The 24710-nt window shown below is 46.7% G+C and overlaps 1 protein-coding gene across 3 annotated transcripts in view; it reads left to right on the forward strand.

Moving 5' to 3' along the window:
* CTNND2 (catenin delta 2) overlaps positions 1–24710 on the forward strand; it is a 702327-nt gene that overhangs the window by 574391 nt on the left and 103226 nt on the right. For all 3 annotated transcript variants that reach the window (XM_058680080.1, XM_058680081.1, XM_058680082.1), the window contains one exon: positions 19950–20067. In XM_058680080.1, the coding sequence (XP_058536063.1) occupies positions 19950–20067 (118 nt within the window). The remainder of the gene's footprint in view (positions 1–19949; positions 20068–24710) is intronic.

Below are 24710 nucleotides of genomic sequence, written 5' to 3' on the forward strand. Positions count from 1 at the left end.
ACTGACAGTGTCATTGGGACAGGATGACATGGAGATGATGTTGGCCTCCTGGGACCCCGGCTTCCTCCTGTGCCTTTGCAAGCATGCACAGCTCTATAGATGTTGAGTCTGCCAGGAGCCGAGGAGATTAACGTTACATGGAAGCGGGGGACTCTGACTGGCAGGAGCAGAGTGTCCTTCCAAGCAGAGGGAACCTCCTAGTTAGACTATCATGATCTCTGCATCATCTCTTCAGGCAATTCTGTTCCCTTGTTTTTTCATGAGGAAATTTAGATGAAATTCATACAATGTAATATTCGCCCTTTTAAAAGTAAACAACTCCATAGATTTTGTATATTGAAAGTTTTGTGTAGACCGCTTCTCTCTATGTCACCCCAAAAGGGGATCCCATAACCAGCAAGCAGTTACTCTGCTTTGCCCTCCCCAGACCCTGCCGGTCACTCTGAGCTGTTTCTGCATATTTCATTCAAGGGGAATCCTATAACACTTGGGCTTTGTAACTGAATTTTTTTAAGTGTAACTTTATTTTGTTTAGGTTACAGATATCAGGTTACAGAAGTCCTAGGAAGCTAGAATTATTTCCCCAATGGTTAGGTTGAATGATAAGGTCTGTTGCCGATTGAGTCTGCCAGGGAATATCAATCCTTTTTTTTTAAAAAGATTTTTTTTTTATTACAAAGTCAGATATACAGAGACAAAGAGACAGAAAGGAAGATCTTATGTGTGCTGATTCCCGCCCTAATTGGCCACAATGGCTGGAGCTGAGCCAATTCAAAGCCAGGAGCCAGGAACCTTCTCCAGGTCTTCCACGTGGGTGCAGGAACCCAAGGCTTTGGTCTGTCCTCTACTGCTTTACTAGGCCACAGCCAGGGAGCTGGATGGGAAGCAGGGCCACCGGGATTAGAACCTGCACCCATATGGGATCCCAGTGTGTTCAAGGCAAGGACTTTAGCCACTAGGCCATGGCACCAGGCCCTGTAACTGGATTTTTATCATCAGGGTTCTATCAAGGTTCATCTACTTTCTAGCATGTTTCAAGATTTCTTTCCTTTTATGGATGGATAATATTCCATTATATTGACTTGCCACATTTTGTGCATTGATGGACATTTGGACCATGCCCTCTCTGGCTTAGTGTGAATAATGCTGTTACGTGTATGGGCAGTAGGTTGTTTGGATGCCTGCGTTTGGTTATATTCCTATGATTGGAGTTCCTGGTTTGAATGGTGATGTAGTAGTTGGAAGAATCACTGTGCTTTAGAATGTAATCTTTTTTGTGAAAAGGGCCATTGTTTTATGTTTTATTTAGCTGAAATTATTACTGGATCAGCTCCATTGCAGTGTGACAGGTGTCATAATAAAAAGGGGAAAATTTGGGCACGGTCACAGACAGGGAAAATACCACATGAAGATGAAGACATATTGGGGTGATGCTTCTAGAAACAAAAGAGCAGCAGTGTTTACAATAACCCAACAGAATACAGAAGTCAGGAAGGAGAGAAATTTTTTCTTATAGCCGTTGTGGACAATCCTGCCCACATCTGGATCTTGGGCTTCCAGCTGCCAGACCTGTGAGTTGACAAACATTTTGCTGAAGTCCTAAGTTGGTGGTGGCAAGCTAATACGGGAGAATGTGAGAAGAGTAGAATAAGCGCTGAAGACATCCACAGAGCAGAAAGCGGAAAAAGGGACTCACTTCCCCCACAAGCTGTTGGGTCATTAGTTAATTTCACAGCATCTGCTTCTGTACTTCACCGGGTTCTTTACACTCGTTGTTCTCATTTGCTGTTTGGCAAAATAGGTCCCTGAATGAACAGAAGTCCGTGGGGAACAAAGGAGGGGTGTTGACCAAAGGTTAAAACATAGCCCACTTTAATTTATAGTAACTGTGTAATAGAGCCTGTCATATCCAGATGTGAAGATACAATGCAGTATGCATCTCTACTTCCAAATCAAATATGGACTGCCAATGAAGTTGTTGGATACATCTTGGCAACAGGTTCATGGACTGTCTGCCATTTTCTGTACCTACAATGTCAGCATACACTTAAATAGCAAAATGATGAACTTATGACTGCTTACGAAGGACTGTACTAATGATATGGGGGACAGTTAGGGCGATGGAGTTTGGGGAGGGGGTAAGGAAAAATCCCGGAGTCTATGGAATTGAATCATAAAATTTAAAATAAAATAGAAGAAGAAGAAGAAAACATTGCCCACTTTAAAGATGGAGGAAATTAAGGACTAGGTAGGTGAAATGTGTTGTCCAAAGTCAGACAAATGTAAATGTTGAAGTTGACACTCAAACTTTTTTTCACTATCCTAAAGCATCTTATGGAGTGTAAAGGATTTGAAATATTTGTGACAATTGAGGCCCTGCCAGGGTAGGAGTCTGAAGTCATTCCTGCTGTGCTGCTCTGACTGGTCATACTCTTTGTGTGGTGCTCTTCAAAATCTCTCATGGTTTCAACGGCAGGCTCTGTTGCTTGAAATCCGTTTAACACGCTTGAGATAAGAATGTTATCTGGTCTGTTTCTGATTCCTCTATGGAATAAGGCTAAAGAAGGAGCTGGCAGTAGGAAGCTGTTCTGTTGCTGGTTTCCAATTTTAGTTCCTTTTGTGGCCAGACAGCCTTAGTGTTGACATCATTTAGTGCTTCTGTCTCCTTTTCTTTCTAGCAGGTCACCATCTATTTGACAGACACAGAAATCAATCACAAGCAGCCATGCATATTCATTCACAGTCTGAGTTTGGCCTTGGACGAAGATGTGGAACCTTTGAGGGAGCCTGGGTGCAGACACGACTGTCCTCCAGCTGCTATTTGGTTTCTCTGGATCCTGAGGAGAGCTTTTCTTCATTTGCTATGCTGCAGGCATGTCTGTTCCTCCCATGGTTCCCCTTCTTGCATATTCAAGCTTGACCTGTTCAAAAGCACCTTTTTAGATCTGCAACTATGCTTAGAATAATTAATCATCCCTAAAGGATGTCTTACAAATGCTAGAGTCTCTAACTTCTGGCTTCGCTCCTTTATTCACAAGGACCCTTGAGAGGTGATGCTGAGCACTTAGGAGAGAAGTAAAAGCAGTCACTTTAAATACACAGTTATCGTCAGTTACTCTGACCTTTCCAATTATGGTGTCCACCAACATTTTACAAAATCAAAATAATAATCTTATATATCTGTGCTTTAACAAGCAATCAAAAAGTTTAAAAGGAATGAAATGAATCTTCCTTCTTGGTGTTGCCTTCCTTGAATTTAACAATTTTGTACTGTGTATTTGTCCAGAAAAATTATTATGTAAATTCAACTCAGAACATGTTCTCTATAAATCAATACATAAGCACTTTTCCTGCGTATTGATAGAAGAAGGACTTTTTTTCTGTTTCTTCTGCTTGCATATCCCTAGAGACATTGATAGTAGTTTCATAGCCAGGAGTGAATAGGTGCTATTGCTGTGGTTTGTTCCCAAGTGAGTTTGGCATCAAGCTAGTAACTGGAAGAATTGACCAACACAGAGAGCTGCCCCTTCTATATGTAGTCCTTGGAAATCATTATTCAAATTACTGGCAATGCTGAATTTATCACCATGCATAGTTGTAGAAAACAGCTTCTCATGTTTTGCATACACATGTGGTAGAATGGAATCAGTGTCATCCCATTTAGGTTAACCAAGGAGAGTAGCAACTGAACCATGTAATGTTTTTACTTTGCTTTGTAGTAAAAAGTATTCAAGCAGAGCCTAGGAATACTTGAGCCTGATGAACGCATTGGCTACGTCAGTACATGAATCCAACAGTGAGCAAATAGACAATGGAGTTGGTTATTCCTTCCAGCTTGCCCCAGGCTTTTCTGCCAGCTAGTATAACACATGTGTGTGGAATATCTGCACAGATTTTATCAGTCAAGCCTCCTAATCTGAAAAGCCAAAATCAGAATGCTGCAAAATCTATAGTTTGTTAGCATGTCAGCCAGCACTTAAAATGTTTGGCCTTTGAAGCACTCTGCATGTTGAACCTTTAGAGCAGGGGTTGCACATATCCAACCTGTGCAGCATAAGTAGCAGATTGCTGAAAGCAAAGGCCATTTTGTAGAGGTGGCTTAGCCAGCTGGCCCAGTTCTGGGGGAAGGCAGACACACATAGCAAGAAGTTCAGTCTCACCAGTTCATTGCCACACTGGACTGAGCTCCATGTATGTCACAGAGAGAACAAATTCCTTCGGTAATAAGATATTGTATCCTTTTGGTAATTACGGTTTCCTTTTGTGGCGGTGATTCCCTGTGGTTTGGTTCTGCCTGGACATGCTGGGGGAAACTCCTCAGGGCTGCTCAGTCCGCATCCCTCAATCTGCACTTGAGATTTGCACACAGCATGGTTCCGGGAAACTAGATGCTAGGACGAGATGCCAGTGGTGCAGTCAACAATTGTGAAGCTAGCGGATTCTGGAGTACTTATTTATGTTAGTGAGATGAAACAAAACTTTACTCAGAGACCCCAAACAAAATCAAGCTTTCTCACCCTTATCAAGGCTGTGAGTAACCAAAGGCCCAGGCAGGACAGGGTCTGCTCCTCTGAGGTGCTAGGACTCACACCAACCCAGGGTGACATGTGACTTGGAAACTGTGTGTATCCCTATCACTTGCAAAGAGCGAACCCATGGTTTGCAAAAAAATGACTCCCCAAGCTGCCTGCACTGTAATCCCATCTTGTCGTTATCTGGCAAAAGCAATTTTGCAACCATGATTAAGGTTAAGGTCCCTGAGATGAAGGGATTGCTGTAGATTATTCAGGTGGACCCAACCTAATCACATGAGCCCTTAAAAGCAGGACGTTGCTCTGGCTGAGATCACAGCAATCTTGAATAGCAGAGTCAGCGTGACCACAGGTGAGAATTTAAATGTCCTCTAGGAGCTGGGAATGATCCTCAGCTGGCAGCCAGCAGGGAAGCCTAGACAGGCCTTCATCCTTCAAGCACAAGGAATTGCATTCTGCCAACCAGCCGAGTAGGCCAGGAAACGGCACGTCTGCAGGAATACAGCCTAGCTCAAACATCATTGTTAGCCTGGAGAGTGGCCTATAAACCGGAAAGAACAGACCTGGGATAATAAGTGTATGCAGCTTTAAGATATGAGCCAAGTCATTATAGCAGTAAGAGAAAACAAATGCATTAAAACCTATATTAAATATCATTAACAGTCATTAATGGTGACTGAACCTAATTCAAATGCAATTTCCATAGGCAATTCTGGAATTAGGAATATCCTAGGTAAAGCTCTGTAAAGATTCTCTTTCTAGCAAATGTGGGCATTTCGCTTGCTAGGCTTCCTGTGTTTCGCAGACTCTCAGGATCTGGCCAGATGCTGATCATCTGCTTTCCCGCCCATGAACTTAGATAGGCCTTCTAACCACCAGAATCAGAAAGTAGATCACAGATTCTTGTCTCCTTCCCAATTTCTTTAACAGATGTTTATCTACACTATAAGGAAATAGTGAGAGTAAGGCTTGGAACTACATAGTTAACATTTACCATATGAAGAGCAATCACTGGGGCTGGCATTGTGGCACAGGAAGCCACATCCCATATGGACACTGGTTCAAGTCCTGGCTGCTCCAATTTTAGTCCAGCTCTCGCTAATGCACCTGGGAAAGCAGTTAAAGATGGCTCAAGTGTCATTGAAAACATAGGAAGCAAGGGGAGTGAGATTATTCCTGAATACTTGTGAGTCAATATGTTGTTCATAGTCTTCCAGATCATAATTAAGGGTGTCTATAAGACAAAACTTCTTAATGATAAGATTTGCACATTTTGTCTATCAAAGTCCATAAAGTTCCTGGCTTTGCAGTAAATTTTCCTCAAAATTGAGACAGTTTGTATTAATGAGGAGTAAACTGACCAATAGATTAATTTATCATGTAATTTCTCTGTCATCCAGCCACTCTAGACCCATTCAGGATAAGTATGTTATTGGGGGGATTTCATCAAGAGATGTAATGGGAGTTTTCCTCAGTTCAACAGATATTTATAAAGTCCCAGTTGTGCCAGGCACTGTGCTGGAGCCAGGGCGTAGAGGTGATGCACAGGGCCGGAGACAGGAAGGAGACAGGAAGCCGATGCTGAAAGGGAGGTGCAGACTGTGCAAAGGAACTTGCGTGATCGTAGAATGGAGATTTAGTCTGTCCAACAGGGAAGGAAAGGACCTGAAGGACAAGTAGGGCTGGCCAATTGGAGAAGAGGGAGACTGTTCTGGGGGTGGGCCTTAGTGAGTTTGACTGTGAAATAGAAGGGCTTGGCATGAAGACTGGCATACCAGCAAGCGCTTTGGAAGACTTACCGTGGCCCATTTCTGAAGCTTTCCTGAGACATGGGAAGAAAGAGGACTGAGGTGGCGTGAACCTAGGAGGTACAGCAGATGGGAATGGGTACATGAGACCGTGGTCAGGCAGGAGGATTTGGGAATACTTAGGGCTGGCTCAGGGTGTAAGTGGGGGGGAATGAGAAGGACCAGAGGTGAGCAACACTTTTATTTGGCAATTTGAGAAATGTTTTGGGAAGGCAACCGTTAAGCAAAGCCCCAGACCAGGCTGTGGCAAGTCCCACCATTCCCCCCATTTCATTCGTACCTTTCCTTCCCCGTCCTGTCCCCTGGTGCCCACTTTCTCTTTTCATTGTCTCTTGTTTTGTATCTCTTGGTTGCCGTTTTCCCCATTCATTATTCCTGCTTTACTCATCGCCACTGTCATTCAGGCGCTGCGTGGTGAAGGAAATTCACAACTAAAAATAAAAGTTTTACAAAGGCTGCCTTCACCCGTCTGAGCTGCTGTAGCGAAAACCTTAGGCTAGGTGAGTTATTCATGACAGAGATTTGTTGCTTGCAGTTCTGGAGACTGGAGCGCCTAGCCCAGAGCTCTAGCAGGCACAGTGTCCATTGAGGACTCATTTGCTTCTCCAGAAGTGGCACTGATGGCTGCCTTCTCACCTGCTTCCGGGGTGAACACATTCCTTCTCTTCTAAGGGAACTAATCCCATTCTTCAGGGCTTAATCCTCCTAGAGACCCCGCTTCCTAACACCATAGCCTCAAGAATTAGGTGCCAACATGTGAGTTGGGAGATGAGGATGGGGATACAAAGATTCAGACTCTGTCCCTGACCAGCCCTAACCTAGAGGTGGGGGCCTTTACTCTCCCACCAGGATACAGGTCAGAGGTGAAGTTATGGCTCCTTCGATTATACCTGCGGAATGTCAATTATGGGAACACACAACTGGATATGTATGTTTGTGGGAGAATGTTAGGGAACCACTGCTCTAGGACTGCATGAATTCTGAATTTCTTGGGAGTTACAGAAACCTAATACTATACATTAAACTCTAGCACATTTTGTAAAACTATCTAATGCTGAGTATTTGTGAATTACTGAAATATGTTTCTTGGCAACCATAGCAAGTTATTGGATTAAATTAAGTCATTTGATTATTATTTGGTGTATTTGTATGATATATGAAAGTACTTCAAAAAGTCCATGCAAAATGTATATAAGAAGAGCTTTGCATGGATATAACATTTGTTGCAATAAAATAAGCATATTCTTTTAAAAATGTTATTTGAAAGAGAGAGAAATAGAGTTCTCATCTTCTGTGTGACTCTTCAAATTCTCAAAATTGCTGGACTGGGCCAGGCCAAAGCTGGGAGCTGGGAAGCCAGTCCAGGTGTCCCACAGGGTGGCAGGAGTCCAGTTCCCTGCACCGTCACTGCTGCGTTCCAGTGTCCACAGTAGCAGGATGTAGCAGTCAGAAGCAGAGCTGGCGGTAAAACACGGGTACACCCGTGGGAGCCAGGAGCCTTTTGACCGCTGGGTTAATGTTTGTCTCCATAAGCATATGTTATCATTCCAATTCTCGCTAATCTTTTTCAAGTACCCTTGTTTGAAGGTCTTCTCCATTTAAACACTGTATACGGAAGTTGAACCTCTTCTGTCTTTTCTGTTTCTTTCTGGTCAAGAGACTCCGGAGACTTCCATTTTAGTACAGGGAAAAACCTGATCATGAGAGCAATTACATCAAGATGAAATCTAGAAAAAAAATCTTGTGGTTTCTAGATTATTTCTATAGAGCAGTGATGCCTTGGTGTTTTGTTTTTGTTTTTGTTTTTGTTTATTCTCATGAAGTCTTTAGTCCCATGAACTCCATGTAGTTGATGCTACATATCTAAGTCGGTCATTTCCACAGAGCAGGGAGACATGGGCAACAAGTGAGCCCTGGGTTGGCAGAGGACACACAGTCTCATCCATATTTTCAAGTTATATTCTCAGAGTGGCTACCAGGCTACCCAAGTGCATGATTTTTAAATAGGCCCTTAACACTTGCTCCAAAACAAAAGAGTGACCCCAAGTACTGTAACAGAATAAAATCCTGTTGATTGCAGCATGGAATTAAATTCTTCATGGTCAACCTGCGACCTGTTTTTAATGGCGCTCTGTGGCTCCTCAAAGAGTCTTTGCTGTTTGACCTTGCTACGGCTTTATAATTCCCGGATTTTCAGAGCATTACTCCCTTCACAGCCTGAGCAGTAAAAGGCAGCTTCCTCCCAGTGGTGCCATCATCTGGTACTCACATGGTGGAGTACAAGCCATCTGGTGGTAGTAAACCAAGAAAAGTCATTCCTAGTGCTGGTGAGAGACTCGCGTAGCTCCCCGCACCTGCAGCAAGAGGCGTCTAAAAGTTCTAATGACCACATCTCATCATTCAGAGTGTCCAAAAGGTGTAAAAGTTTCCCTAAAATGTTCGAATTGTTTGAACAGAAATATGACAATGGACATTAAATTTAAAAACTATGATGAGGGATCTTTTCTGTACTAAAGTGGATGCAATAGTTTTCCATTGCTCTTACACTAAATTTCCACAAACTTTGTGGCCCCCAAAAGAATGCAGACTGTATCTCAGCATCCTGTACACAGGAAAGGGCTCAGCTGGTTTGTCTGTGTGGAGTTGCTCAAGTTTGAAATCAATGTGTCATTTATCGGGTTGCTGTTTGGAAACTCTTGGAGGAATCAGTCTCCAGCCTTATTCAGGTTGTTGGCTGCATTGAGTTCTGTGCAGCTGTAAACTAAGAAATGAATTCCCTTGCTGGCTGTTGCCAGGCGTTGTTCAAATTCTGGAGGCCGTCATGTTGCCTGGTCATGGCCCTTTCCTGCAGCCACCCAGCCGCAGTGGCAATGGCACACCAGCATTCCTCATCATCTTTCATCTTTCTTGCATCCTTGTCACATTTCCCCTGTGATGACAGAGGCCCAGCAGTGCCACGCAGCACCCTGCTCTAGCCAGAGGTCAGCTGCTGGGCAGCCTTAGCTCTGTCTGCAAAGCCCCACACATGTGGAGTCGAGGCACATACTTGATTAAACAGTCAGAGCTCTGGATGCTTGGAGGGGCATCTTCAGTGTGCTTGCTAGCTCCGTCAAGAGGAAACAGTACAGACGATCATGGAGGCAGATCATGGAGGCTGTGGCAGCTTTGACCCTAAGATGAGAAAGCTCAGAACTTCTTTCTGCCCTGCCTTTCCAACAGTATTTCTGAGGAGCACTCCAGAACATGCAAAATCATGGCTCACCTCATCGGTTCAGTCCCTGCTTGCTTTTAGTAAGCCTTCCGGAAATGTTATAGTATATGTTTAGAAATGAAGATAAAACATCTGTTGTTCTCCCTTTCAGGAAAAGATATCAAGTAGTCTTAATTTTACTGAGTTTTCTGTATATTTTTCTCTGTCATGGCATATGTATGTATGCTCATGCCTATTCTCCCTTCATCTAGTTCCGCTGCCGTCTCTATCACTTCCACACTCGGTACTCACTGCCACTGAGTCTGCAGTTTTAGCCAATCCCTGGCACAGAGAATTTAGGCTGTTTTAGTCCCAGGGACTATTGAAATTAGCTTTTTCTTTTCCCCCACAGATATAATGAGCTTTCCTCCAGGGAAGAGATGTAGGAAGATGGCTATGGTTAGTTTGCTGACAGTGTGGTAGACTAGGTCACTTCTCAGAGTCCTGGAGGCATGAAGGCCGTGGTTGAGGTGCTGCATGGGCAGATTCCAATGAGGGCTCTCTTCCAGGTTGCACAAGGCCAGTTTCTTGTGTCTCCTGTGACAGAGGATGAGAAAACTCCCTGAGACTCCTTTGATAAGAGCGCTGATTCCATCCCTACAAGCAACACTTGCCAAGGCCCCAGCTTCCTCATGCCATCACACTGGAGGTTAGAAGTGAAGGCATAAACATTTAATGTAAAACAGAAAGAGAAAATCAGCAGTGGGGTGTTTGCCAGCAAGCAGCCATCCTGCAGAGAAAGCAGGGACCTGTCCTCTTCCCTCTCCCTTGGGGCCACTTACTCCCATCACTTAAAACCCACTAGCCGAGCAAGGATAAAGGTACTGGTGACAGTTGTACCACCATGGAGACCCCTAATAAAGCAGCAATTGGGAGGACTGGAGACTTGCAGAAGAAGGAGATCAAATGCAAAAATATATGCAGTTCTTGTCCTTTGAGGACACGTTCAGGTGTTTGGTGGTTATTATTTGTGCTCAACAAGCTATCAGTGAGTGATCAAAGCAGTCATACAGAAAACTCATCATCTAGATGAGTGGACTTTAAAAAAACACATTGACTCCCAGCTTAGTGAGGCTTTGAAGTACAATTTGTTAAGATTTCCTGGTAGAGAATAAATTGGAAGATTACAAGACCACGCATGGGAATTGGGTGATGAAGTTAAATGAAAGCTAGAAAAGTTGTTTCCATAATAGCTGTTAATAATCCCAGACACAAAGCCAGGTCTTGGAAGTCTTCATGGCCACAGGCTGCCATTTAAAGGCAGGTAGCCAATTACCTGCAACCCCTGATTAGTGGGTTTGCTCTCCCACTTCTTAGAAGAAAGAGGGCTCCAATAGGCAAGGAATGAGTTCACACCTGCTGTGTTCCGATTCGTTAGGCCACATGGTACTCACTTTTCTGCAAGCCACCTGCTGATGCCAGAAAATATCGCATCTCTCCTTGGCAGTGTTTTCTAGAGATTCCATTTATTAAATGTAATTTAAAGCCCAGGTTTGTGTGACTTGTCATATGAAATCACTCTTGGTCAGCCAGAAGGAATTTGTTTTAGAGGTGAAGAAAGAAAACCTGATGTTGATCGTTTGGAGGACTGACTTTGCACCTTGACCATGGGAGTTTCCTTCTGCTGGTGTGGGCTTTGGAGTAGACAATCCTGTGTGATGGGCTTCAGGGAAAGGCCCTGGGTAGAAAGCTGAGGTTCTCAAACTGTGGCTGTATGTGAGGGTCTGCCATCATCTGATGTACCATGAATTGCCAAACTCACCACAGGAAAGGCAGTGAAAAACCTTTCAAGTGTTAGTGGAATGCAAGGTAGGTGTGCCTTAGGGCTATGGCCTTGGGCCTTTTGGCATCACTCCGAGCTCCAGCAATGGTCTGGTCACTAAAAGCTCCAGGCCCAGTGAGTCCAGCTTGTGCTCCACGTACCACATGTGAGGAAGCAACAGCTGGATACGGTGTACGTGTGCTGTGCAGCACGAAGGACCTCACGTACAATTAACTTCACAGTTAATGGTTTTAGCCGCACAGCATTCACCCTTTTTTTCCCTCTGATTTCCTTGTAATTTAGCCCAATGGGAAACTTTGAGCAGACGTTTCATAGAGCAGTTAACTCGGTGGCGACCGTCAGTTTTAATTGGAATCATGTCGCTGAAACCCTAGGTAGTACTTGACAGCTAGAGGGTGTCTTGTAACTCAGGTATTTCTGGCTCGGCTCTGGGCTTCTCCAAAACGATGCTCCCTGATGCATGGCTAATTCCAAAAGGCCTGGTCTCAGGCAATCTTTCAAGGAGGCAGTGCTTAACAGTCAGTGAGAGGAGCTTTTTTCTGATGTTGCTCATTAGGAGCGAAGGGGTGACGGCGGGACCCTCTGCTCTAAGTGTGGATGACAGCGGTGCTTGCTACCGGCTATGGAAGGTAGCTGGGTTTCAGCCACTGAAGCACACTGTCCCTGCAGCTCAGCAAAGCCATTACCAGGTTCTAATTGTCCTGATTTATAGAGAAATCACTTTGCTTGGGAGAAGACAGTAAGGTGCATAGTAATCCAAATAGCAAGACTGAATTAATCCTTTTTAAAAAAATAAGCAAAAACCTGGGAACTCACCTCCTTCTGAGAGTTGTTGTGACTTGGTTGTGAGGAAGTGCCAATACAAAGACTAGGAGGTGTGGCTAGTCCTCCAGCCGCTAATGCCACTTGGTGCTTCTGGAAATGCTTGAAGTAATGAGGCCACACTGCAGGCTTCACTCAAGCACGGCCAGAGAAACCGCCTCAGCCCTCTACCTTCTAATCCAGCCTTCTCACTTCCCACGCAGAGATGGAGCGACAGTGGCCCTCCCTGTTCACTCCCTGTCCCACTGGCAGAAGTGGGAGGGAAGTGTGGACCACACTCTTGCCCACACGTAGGTGGTGCTGTGCGCACTGAAGACAAGGGTGGGAACACTCAGTCATAGCAATGCACATTCGCTTGGCAAGTGCACCCTCACCTCCCACCAATGTGCCAGTGCCCGGGAGCCAGATTCTGCCGGCACCCTGCAGCGGCTTGGGAGGAGATTCCCACTGAAGCTGCCAGTCAGGAGGATGCTTTACCATTGTGAACCCAGGGATCTCAGCATGCTCTGAGTTCCATACCACAGTAGCCTGGCAGTGTGTGACTGAGAGCCACTGCTTTATTAAGTCACCACTTCACTCCAATTGGGTGCATGCCTGGGATGAATTTAGACTCTGTTAAATACACAGCATTCTGGTCGTAAGCAAAGTGGTACAACTGTTTGATGAAAACAGAAAGTTCCAGAAACTTTCCTTTGTGATTTGCATGAGCCCATCATTGCTCAGTTTTCTAGGAAGAGAGAAGGGTGTGAAATGTTTAGGACAATTTCATTCCTGTGTGTCAGTGACCTATGGCTGCTGTAGCAAACTTTGTGACTGAAACCAACATCACTGTATGCTGCCACAGTGACCTTGGGTCAGAGTCCAGACAGCAGGCTGTCCAGTTATTGGCTCTGTTGAGGAATTCTCCTCCAAGCCACGGCAGATTGTTGGCGAAATACGCGTCCTTGTGTCATGGGGCTGAGGTCGGTGTGTGCTGCCTGGCCGCTGGCCGAGAACTGCCTTGATCTGCTAGTGGTCCCTCCCATCTGTGTGACTCCTCCACACATCAGAACCAGAGGCAAGAAATTGGGTCCTTGTGCCTGGATTTTTGTAACTTCCCTTTGCCGTGTCTCGCTAACTTCAGCTGAAGAAAGCCGGGAGCATTCTGTTTGTAAGGTCATGTGATCACACATGTGATTATCCACAGGGATAAGTCAGAAGTCTCCCCATTTTAAGGTCCATTTCCTTCATTTCATCTGCCAAGGACCCTTTCCCTCGTAAGGCCATTTGTTCTCAGATTCCAGGTATTAGGGCAAGGGCATGCTCAAGGGGCTGTTGTTTAGCCTACTCTACTGCCCAAAGGTTCCCGTCTACCCACATTTCCCCTTCCAGCCCAAGATTCCAAAGCTCTTCTCTCAGACGTTCAAAATCCCTATGAGCCTGTGAGGATAAAGGAACGAATTACTTAACCTTTCCTGAGGTAGGGCAGATGCAGCACAACAGATATGGACCATGTGGTTCAAAAAGAAGGTCAATGGAAAATAAAATAAACTCAAAGCAACTTGGAAATCCAACCCAGAAAACTCCAGTAGATTTCAAGGTCAAGGACTTAACCTCTGCCATCCTCAGCACTGCCCTGTGAATTACACATCAGGAAAAGGAGATGTTGAAAGGGCCTCTAGATGATGAACTCAGCGGACAAGTGGGAGGAGCCTTCCTCACTCATTCATGGTGTGATGTAAGTGTCGTAAATGCTGCATGGGGCTGGTGTTGGGCTGCAGTGGGTTGAACCAAGCCTACAATGCCAGCATCCCAATTCAGAGTGCCAGTTTGGGCCTCACATGTGCCATATCCGATCCGACACCCTGCTGATGTGCCTGGGATTTCAGCTTAAGTTGGCTCAAGGGCCTGGTTCCTTCCTACCCACGTATGAGACCTGATGAAGATCCAGGCTCCTGGCTTCAGCCTAGACTAGCCCTAGCCATTGCTAGCAGATAGAACATTCTCTTTCCATCTGTGTCTCTCTTCGTCTCTGTGTAATTCTACCTTTCAAATACATGATTTTTTAATCTCAAAATTTTTTTTCCATATACTGATTCACTCCAAATGGCCATACTGGCCAGGGCTGGATCCCAACAAAGTCCAGAGCCAGGAGCTTCTTCCAAGTTTCCCATATGGCTAACGGGACCCAAGTGCTTGGGCCTTCCTCTGCTGCTTTCCCAGGCACATTAGAAGAGAGCTGGATTGAAAGTGAAGCAGCCAGGACAGGAGCCAGTTCCCCACTGTGCCACAACACTGGCCTCCCTAAAGGAAAATCTTTTCAAAAGAGTGTTAATATGTAAGTTGTTTCAACACTGTAACAGACTCCTGTGCCTTGCCTCTGCCCAGATTGCCTTGGGGCTTACTGGGTATCAGAGACGACTTGATTTGCTGAGGCACCATTAGCAAGGTTTACTCTAGTGATCCGTGAAGCTGCCATGGTTTAACAGTCGGAGTGCACTGGCTCAGGTCTCCAGGCTCAGTAGGAATGGAGAAGCATCTGCTGTAACTGTCATTTGCGTGAAAACACAGCTACTTCCTGCCAGGTGCTGACCTCGCAATGCTCAGTGCTAGCTGGCCGACCCCAGCTCTGCAAGGTGAGCTTGGCACAGGCTGCTTACCTGGACCTGCCCCTAAGTCCATGCTGTGGGGTAAGCCTTGCTCTTCAGCTTTAGATTCAAGATTTCATTGTTATTCATCCATTGCTCCATTATTTCAATATTCTTCTGTTACTCTTGGACTTTTAGAAGATACATCAGCATTATTGTGGAACCTTCTGTTTTTTCCTCTTGGTGAAGTTGTTCACCATACGCTCGGTGTGCTATGGTGATTGTCTGCCTCCTCTCAGTGTGAGGTCTCTAACGGGGCAGCAGCTGCAGCAGTTGACATTTGCTAAAAATATTCCAGCCATGCCCTAAATGCCCACGATAGGTCCACAACCATTGCAGAGACCAAGGCACAGAATGTGCCTACATGTCTTGGTAGCCCCAGCTATAAACACATGGCCGTGTCCAGAAGAGAATGTGCTTTTGGTGATGTTTTTGAGTAGCAGGAGACGTAGTCACTCCCGCTTTGCAAGGAAAACACACATCAAAGGCCAGATCTTGGTGCCTTTTGGCAGGGGTTCCTCTGATTGAAGAGAAAAGCGGACAGACTTGCCCCTGGCCCTTGCAGCCCCTGCACTTGCAGTGAGGGAATCTGCCTGGACAGAAGTCACTGCCTCAATGATGGGTCGGTTCCACTGATTCAGCTGCATGGACAGAAATAACCGCTTCCTTCCCTGGCCCCATGGACTGGCAAAGAGGAGGACCCTCCCACACAGAGGACAAGTGTATCTGATTCTTAAACCCCAAACTCTGACTCCAGCAAAGCAGCATGTCACTCTAACCAAGAGATGTTCAAATCATTTGTTTGAACTTGGAAATTCTGACTTTTTTGCATGCTGGCCTCAAAATACAGTGCAAATTCCATGCCTGTATATCAAGGATAAATAAAACATGCATAATGTCACGTAAAAATATGCAAAACAAAGGAAAACATCAGGTTCAGAGATTTCTTGCTGAATCCTGTAACTAACTTCAGATGATGTTGTAGGTCAAGGTCACTCACCTTGGCCCATCAGATCTGTCTGCGACCTGCTTTTGTATAATACAAGTAAGAATGGATTACACTTTTGAAAAAAAAATTGAAAGAAGAGAAGAAGTCACAGGGCTCCTAGGTGCCCCCCAAACTCAAAAAATTTGTTCTCTTGTCTTCAGAGAAAAATGACCCCTGATTTAGATGTTATGGATAAGATGAGCTCTTTACAATTCATTAGCTGACACAAAACTGAATATGCTTCTCGGCAGAAAATCATGATTGATATCATCTCCCATCCCCACATTGACCCACATCGGTTAGTTGCTGATAAATTCATTAGTTGCTGAGTAGTTAATTACATGGTCAAGACATCAAAATGATCCATACACCTCACACTGTCACTCACCGACCCACGCCGAGGGGTTTGCATTACTCTGTTCTCTGTTGCTGATAACAGTGTTCTGAAAGAGACTCATGTGGACTGTCGGTTCAGAGTCAGGAGGATGGGTCTGATGATGGCCTGGCTGGCCGAGTCCCCGGGAAATGCTGAGCCTCTCGTGGGACGAGGCGCACGCCACACGTAGGTGTCTCCTGCAGTCTCTCTCTTCTTGCAAAGCAGCATGTTCGATCGTGTAGGAGCCAGCCTGGTGGTCACCTCCTGGGCATGCTGAGAGGAGCAGACCTACATGATCAGGTTAAGCATTCAAAACCTCACAGTGAGGATTCGGTCTGAACACACGAGCCATTAGGGGACACAAACACTGTCCACCACAGAAAACCTGTGGTAAATGGTCTGATTTCTGCTTCAGCGGGCCCCCTATGCCCTTGTCCTGTTAGGAAGAACCTAGTAAGTGCTGTGTAGAGAGTACGTATCATGGGCACAGAGAGGACAACCCTGTGGCTTCATGGTCTGCAGTGCATGTTTCAGTTCCCTGCTGTTGAATTTCCTGCTGTGGCCATGACAGTGGTTCCCACCCTCTGGTGCACATTAGAGAACACACTTACCCCAGGGCTCCAGGGCAGGGCAGCGACCTGTGCCTTTGTATTTCCATCTGTATTTGTTGAAATCTTCTCAGCTCTGCTCTCTGAAACCACATAGGCAGCACAGCCCAACCGTCAACCCCATGTATAGGTCAGGGATTTGAGCCTGGAATCTCAGAGACCCAGTACCTGGGCTTTGCTGATGCTTGACCAGGGAATGGGCAAAGCAGCCCAGAGAGCACGAGCCCATGCAGGTGAGGGACTGCACTGATGGTGGGACCACAAATACGTAGAGATGAGCAGGAACCTGGGGCCCAAATGGTGGGAGTGGGCTTGGAATGAGATGATTCTAGTAGAGACCAAGGAGCAGAGTAAGTGGAGAAGTAAGGAGCCAAGAGACACAGGAGGTGATGCTAGCTGGGAACAGCAGTAAGAAGACTCTTCCTCAAAGCCCGCATGTCGGAGTGGGAAGGGAAAATGGGAAATACCTGGTTGTCACTCTACAGCACTCAGAATATAGGACCAGCATTATGAACAAATGAAAGAAGCCTCTTGTCTCAAACTCAACAGTTTTACTCTTGGAGTTACAAGCTGTCCTCCATTGTTTTTTCTGTCATAAAAAATTGAGAGTGCCCTGAGTAATACAGGATGAAGTTGTAGGGGCAGAATGCAACCCACAGCTAAGAAGCCTGCACGCAGATAGCTGAACAGCACCTGGTGCTATCCACATCAGCCTGGTGCACAGAGGTAAATCCTTTGTGGACTGGGCATGTCCCTGACTTCCCAGTGCAGTGAAGGAGCTAAATCCATATGGAACAGCCAACTTCCACTAAGCGCCCACAACATGTTGGACATTCAGTTGAGCGCTGGGTTTGCACATTAGGTTGACAAGCTGTCCCTAAGGTCCCAAGGCAGTCATCAGGTCACAACCTACTGAGCATCTTCACAACCATAGACAACAGGCACGCGTGTGTGTGTGCTCATGGGTGTGTGGCATAACACAGGAAACAGGCATTCACACTTGTGCTTGCTCTCCTCTGCTGATCCCTTCACTCATTAATGTCATCACATTGTAATGCAGTTGCTTATTAATGCCCTTTAGATTCTGTAGGAGACTGAAATGCAATCAAATAGAATTAAGAAAAATGCCAAGATTAATTTTGTCAGTTTCTGATGTTGATGGAGTTGTTCAGTCCTGCTATTTCCTATTGGTTAGTCCTGTGCAGTTATTTATTAATGGCATTAGAACTCTTGGTTGTGAAGTTTACATGTGAATCAGGAGGCAAGACACAACTGATATAAAGATACTCAAAGGAAAGACTGGGCGTTTCAGTCAAGGAAGAGGAGAGAGGCTGTTGCAGACTAGAGTGTGCATGAGCCATCCCTGGGGTGCTTTCAACTCTGCATTCCATAGTTCTCCATGGAACACATCTGGCCTCTGCAGAATACAAACAGCTACACATAACCACACATGACCACCCGGTGCTCTTTGGCCAAAGCGATCTGATGGGAATTTTCTGACAGTTACACTAAAGTCATCAGAGCTCAACCTGGGAAAAAAATCATTTCAAGGAGCAGTGGCCTGAAAGGTCTTGTGGTAAAATCGTATTAGTATGCCTCTCATCACTTCTAGCCCGGCAGCAAATTAGTTCCTCCTCCTCCTCCACTAACAGCAGTGATAGGAATAAAAGTAGGAACTTGCAACCCTTAACATAAAAATGTTGTACTTATTTGACAATTATATATTCTGAGGAACTGAGGAAGTTTGTTTGCATTTTGAGAACAGCAAAGGCCAGAAGTTCAACCCTGAATTGAATGGCCTTAGCCACTGTTATGCTAGCATGCTAGTACATGCTGTTTTTCACACGCTCTGTGGAAGCTTTTGGAGGTCCTTGTGTCCTCCGTCACAGGCCTGGATTTTGGGAACATTTCCACTCACTGGCCATGTGGCCTAGGACAACCTCTTCTAGGCTCATGTCTCTTATCAGTAAAACAGAATAAAGTGCAACAGCCAAAGGCATTGTGGAAAGGGGATGAGATGACCTTTGTCCATCACAGCTGAAGAAGCTGCTGCTTTTCCAGCTCTCCAAGCCCCCAGACCCTTGGGCTCTGCCTCCTGGCTTCCCCAGGCTCTCCAAGCCCCCAGACCCTTGGGCTCTGCCTCCTGGCTTCCCCGGGCTCTCCGAGCCCCCAGACCCTTGGGCTCTGCCTCCTGGCTTCCCCAGCCCTCAGTCGAGAGCACCACACCTCCCTCAAACCCTTGCCAAGTTCTTGCAAGTTACCCAACTTGCCAGCAGATTTTCTGAGTCAGCCTCACCAGCGTCAGCCCAGCAACCTCAGGCTCCCAGCAACTGCCCCACTCCGTCATTCTCTCCCTCCCCAGTGCTAAACTCTTTCAATCCCTTTGTCCCCTTTACCAATTGCTCTAACCCACTTCCCTTCTGTCATCTATGTTGTCCACAGTCATTGCAAATTTTCTGTACTTGAACAAAATCCTAACCACGGGTAGTAGAGGAAGAACAAGTTCTCAGGGGATGGAGTAAACCACAAGTAGGTCAAAGATCCACCTTGCACGGGGCTGTCTCATGCCTTGCTGAAAGACTCTTTCGACCTTGTGACCCTGTGTCCCACCACAAGAGGCCCTTGCTGTTGCCTTCAGCTTGGCCTGTGCCAGGACAGGAAGAGCTGGGGGGCAGCTCCTTCCACGAGAGGTGTCAGGGGCATCCCAGTGACTGAACTGTCCCAGAAATCCAGACCTACAACCTGACAGTCAGTGCCTAGAGTTCTGCTCTGACTGGGCCAGGTAGGTGTGTTTTTAAGGCAGGTGAATTTAGAGTCTCTAAAGTACTTCAGTTGGAAGCTCTGTTTTTGAGACGCATTTTAAACTTCTCAAAGAAGTAGGAGCCTTTGAATCAGATAACTTCTGATTTCCCCCTTGAATGTGAGTGAAGTTGCTCTGGAGAACTTTCTAGAAGTCTCCTGTTCTCGGCAGGCTCAGGTCTCTGACAGATGTAGGAATTCTGCAGTGTCTACACCCTGAGCTGCACTACAGGTTACCTAGGAGGTGTTCCTGAAGCTATGCTCTGGTCCAACCTGGAAAGCAGAGATGTGGGCATGGAAGGAGGTCCCGTGGATGGCAACTGCAACCTTTGCTGAGATGCCCTTTTGCCTTGCAGGAATGTAAGTTCGGCCGGAGAGGAGGCCCGCAGGAGGATGCGTGAGTGCGACGGGCTCACAGATGCCTTGCTGTACGTGATCCAGTCTGCGCTGGGGAGCAGTGAGATCGATAGCAAGGTTTGTTGTATTCGCATACATTAAGCACCTTAGAGAATAAAACACCCCTGAGGCTAAGCAGCAGCTGACAGGCATGGAGAGCGGGCGCGGCATTTCATGTCTTCCTTCTGAACTCTGTGTTGGTTTTCTGTGGGGCTCTAACATGTTTCTGCCCAGGGCTTCTCATCCTATCCTAGATTTTTTAACAGCATTTATTTGTATCGTGCCACTTCAAAATGCCTGCAAAATCTAAACCGATGCTGTCAAAAATGCTACATGAATGAGGCTGCCAACATGGGAAAGTACTGATGTCCATTCAATGCTTTGGTTCATAGCCAAGATAGAATTGGGTGGGCTTTCCCATGTTTGAGCTGTTCCGTTTTGTCTTAATCAAATTCATGTTGGTTCATTTACAAATGTAAATTTGTAATTGGAAAGTACTGTGATATAAACACAGATTTTACCAGTGCTTTTTTAAAACATGTTTTATTTTATTCTATGGTGTAGTCCCAAAGGTTCTGGGGTGACCCGTGCCCTTCCCCAGGGTTCCTCCCTGCCTCCCCGCATTGATTTCCCGTTTAGTTTTACAGTGCACGTCCTTTGTGAGCAGTCACATGTCCATCGTGTCATTGTTGAAGTGTTTCCAACAATGTAGGCATGGACATTGTCAGGGAGTCCGTCATTTCACTGTTAGGATAGTTCCAGTTCTTTCTCTGGGAGTCCGTCTCTGGTCTGTATGCATAGAGACATACAGCACTTTGTCTTCAAATCTGAAGACACTTTTTCAAAAAGAAATGTATTGAAATACAGTGTGCGTACCAAAACCCACAAAGAAGTGTTTAGATGAATGAGGTTTGGTCCCATGATTTCAGAGCAGCTGAATGAACAACAAAGCATTACTAGTACTTTTAGAGTAATGTTTCTAATCAATGTGATCCCTCAAAGATTTTCCAGCCACAGTTATTGACATTGAGGCAGAATAGTTCTTTGTTAAGGAGTTCTCCTGTGTGCATGGTGACTCACAGCATTCCTAGGCTCTTCCCACTGCGTGTTAGAGCATCATCTGGCTCATCCCAGAATCACCAACAACAGTATCCCCAGACAATGCTGCGGCTCCTATTCAAAGCTGGTGTGCCTGCTCAGACCCCATGAATCTGGGAGCCTATCTGAAGCCTCAGGTTTGGTGCCCCTAAAGTTTTTATCAGGCAAGTTGGATCCCTAACCTGCCTCAGTAGATGGAGCTTTGAAACGGACCCTCTCCCTGGGATGCTGATGTAAAGTCATGGAGCTAAGTCCAATAGAGTCACTGACTCTGTGGGTGAGGTAGCAAAGCACTTCTCAACCTTGACTGCGCGTAGGGGTTACCAGCAGATTCAGAAAGCCTCTGCTGCCTGAGCCTTTTCCCCTAATGCGCTGGATGGGAGCTTTCCCCTGCGACTCCCGCCCTCAGGGTACAGACCCGCCCAGTCATGGGCACTGCTTGTCATCCAGTCACAGCTACTCACTAGGCTTGCATCCGTTCATGGACTGCATGTTGTTCATTCCAAGAATATAATGTAATAAAAACTTAGGCCTTCGCTTTTCATGATAGTCCTGCAGGGACATTTTGACCTTTTAATAACCTTGATAGGAAAAATAAATCCTCCCAAAGCATGAGCAGTTGAGACATCATAAGTATTTATGGATGTCTCTTAGCTTGAGAGACAGGTGTGTCTCACAGGAGCCACTGCTGGCAGTTCGCAGGAGCAGCAAGGCCGGAGTCCTGACCCTTTGCCTCACTTTGGAGCATTGAAGCTGAAATAAAACAAACATCAGTGGCCTCAAGTCCCGGCCATGTGACAGGTCAGAGCCATCGCAGGAACGTGGCTGCAGAGCCTTTGTGCTCCAGGACACACAGACTTCAGTCTGATGCCAGTGATGGCTAGACTACTGAAGCTCTTGGGAAATCTTGGAGAGTGTTTTTAACAGCCACGTCTCATCGAAGGAGGAAGCTGGGAGTGCCCAGGGCTCAAGTCCCAAGGCAGGCTAGCCCGGGTGGGTTCAGAGCAGCACTGTATGGGCACAGTACCCTAGAGAGCTGTCTCCATCTCCCACTGGCTGGACCATTCCCAGGTGACCTTAACTTTGTGACAAGCAGTATAATCCTATTTAGGTGACCACTGGAGCTGTTGAAGCATGTGACGTTATCTGTTCATCAGCACGGCGTTGCTGGCAGGTTGTGCCCTGGGTTTGGGTGTATTGTTACTGTGCCCTAATTTTCTACTCAGCTTCCAAGCCTTCACATCGACAGGTTAGAGCGAACGACCATAAGGACACGTTCTCTTTAAGGCAGGAGAAGTTAGTGAGGGAAAGAGCCTGGACTCCTTGCAAGCTCTCAGCTCTGCTTTTGTAATTGGGACAGTGGGGAGCACATGGTAGAACATTCCACAGACAACCTGCAAGTTAGTCCTTGCTCATTTTACGAAAGAAGGCATCCAGAGGACCCTGGTGACCAAGAGGAGCTGCTCTGAACACTGTAGACAGACATGGGTGCCACAGGCTCAGGCCCCAGCTGCCCTCACACCTTCCGCAGGCATCCCAGGGCGTTTTGGTCTTCTCCCCAAGAGAGCTTTGGATTTGTCACCCACAGAAACCAGCCAAACTGCTGTGCTGTGCACCCATCCCCCTGGACCCTCCCCACCCTGACTGCTGTGCACCCATCCATCCCCCTGGACCCTCCAAACCCTGACTGCTGTGCACCCATCCATCCCCCTGGACCCTCCCCACCCTGACTGCTGTGCACCCATCCCCCTGGACCCTCCCCACCCTGACTGCTGTGCACCCATCCCCCTGGACCCTCCCCACCCTGACTGCTGTGCACCCATCCATCCCCCTGGACCCTCCAAACCCTGACTGCTGTGCACCCATCCATCCCCCTGGACCCTCCCCACCCTGACTGCTGTGCACCCATCCCCCTGGACCCTCCCCACCCTGACTGCTGTGCACCCATCCCCCTGGACCCTCCCCACCCTGACTGCTGTGCACCCATCCCCCTGGACCCTCCCCACCCTGACTGCTGTGCTGTGCACCCATCCCCCTGGACCCTCCCCACCCTGACTGCTGTGCTGTGCACCCATCCCCCTGGACCCTCCCCACCCTGACTGCTGTGCTGTGCACCCATCCCCCTGGACCCTCCCCACCTGCTCTCTGTCTCCCTAGCATCTCCACAGACTGCCTCCTTGGTCATGGGCAGGTTAGGAAGCTTTTGTGAAACTGTGGATTTACATCCCAGTAGTTATTTGCTAAACAGGGAACCAGGAATGCCCCCAGGGAAGATGAACAGCCAGATGAGAAAGAAGTTTATTCTCCCAAGTCTTTGATGTAGGGAAAATCAGTTTGAGCTGCTTTTAAAAACCGTTCTGATTCATGCCATAACATTTTCCTTTCAATGAGAGACTCCTCTCCCTGCCATGATCTCGTGTGTGTACCTGCATTCACACTACTTCTTCTTTTGATGCTGAAAGAATGCTTGAGACAGGAAATCAAGTTAGCATAAAGCCTGGGGGATTAGCAGCCCAGGACACCGCCCCCCAGAAGCCGGCAAGAAAGTTCTAGAATAGTAAAGGCTCAAGCGATAAACCCTGAAAATTGTGTTCCCTGGCTGTTTTCTCCATTCCCACCGTCAAGTGAAGGACCTCATCTCCAGCTCCCATCTGGTCCAGCCGCACCCCAGGCTGCAGAAGCAGCGCATCTGTGGACGCCCTGACAGCGTCCAGTTCCCAACCAGCACCTGCCTGCCTTGGGCCTGTCCCATGGGAGGAACCTGGAAAGTGACTGCCAAGTTGGTCCCACGTTTAAAATACAGTGTAGCTCGCTTTACTTTTCTCATGTCAAGCTTTTTCTCCCCTTTTTATTTATGTAAAAGGAACATATTTCTTGCATTTCATGTATTCAGTTTTAAGAGTATAAAGATGCTTCTCACACTCTCTCCTCTTACTTTTCCGTTAAGTTTTACAATGACAAACTCTTCATTTACTCCCTAATCACAAGTTTAGCCCTCCCATAAGTAAAGAATTCAACAAGTGGTAAGTAGAAAAACCACTGTTCCTCAAGATTTTAGACAAAAGGCTTTGAGTAAAAATCGAATACCAAAATGTGGGTCTGACGCAGGTCCTTTGTGTACTCGGTACTAGCTACCACGAATCAGCGAAAACATGTTACTTGTCTAAGTTTATCTTCAAGAAAACCTTTGCTTCCCTCTCCCCATAACTCAAGTCCAGGGTAGAGGTCCAAGCCCCAGCTGTGTTTGCCACAGACGCTTTCACGAAGGCAGCGAGGGTTGGTGTTGGGTCGGCAGGCTGAGGTCTCTGACGCCCACTTGCACCTGCCACTGTAGTGCAGAAACAACTGGCTGATGCAGGTGGGCAAAGCTTGGGTCCAGTGGCAGCCTGTGTGCACACAAGGCCACAAGGTTAGCCTAGCGCCCACAGTTCTCCAACCCCTGCTGTTCGCCAGAAGTTACTAGATCTGGCATTGCCAGAATTAGAACTTCCTTTTGAATGGTTCGCACCTGTTCCCCCCCCCCCCGCCCTTTGCACTCAGAAAGTATGTGCCTCTGTCTCCTGCTGGGGCTTCCTGGCTGCATGTGGGCTTCCTGGCTGCCCTTCCCCAGCTGGCAGCCATCA

Source organism: Ochotona princeps, chromosome 23, assembly GCF_030435755.1.
Source record: "Ochotona princeps isolate mOchPri1 chromosome 23, mOchPri1.hap1, whole genome shotgun sequence".
In the NCBI taxonomy this organism is placed as follows: Eukaryota; Metazoa; Chordata; class Mammalia; order Lagomorpha; family Ochotonidae; genus Ochotona; species Ochotona princeps.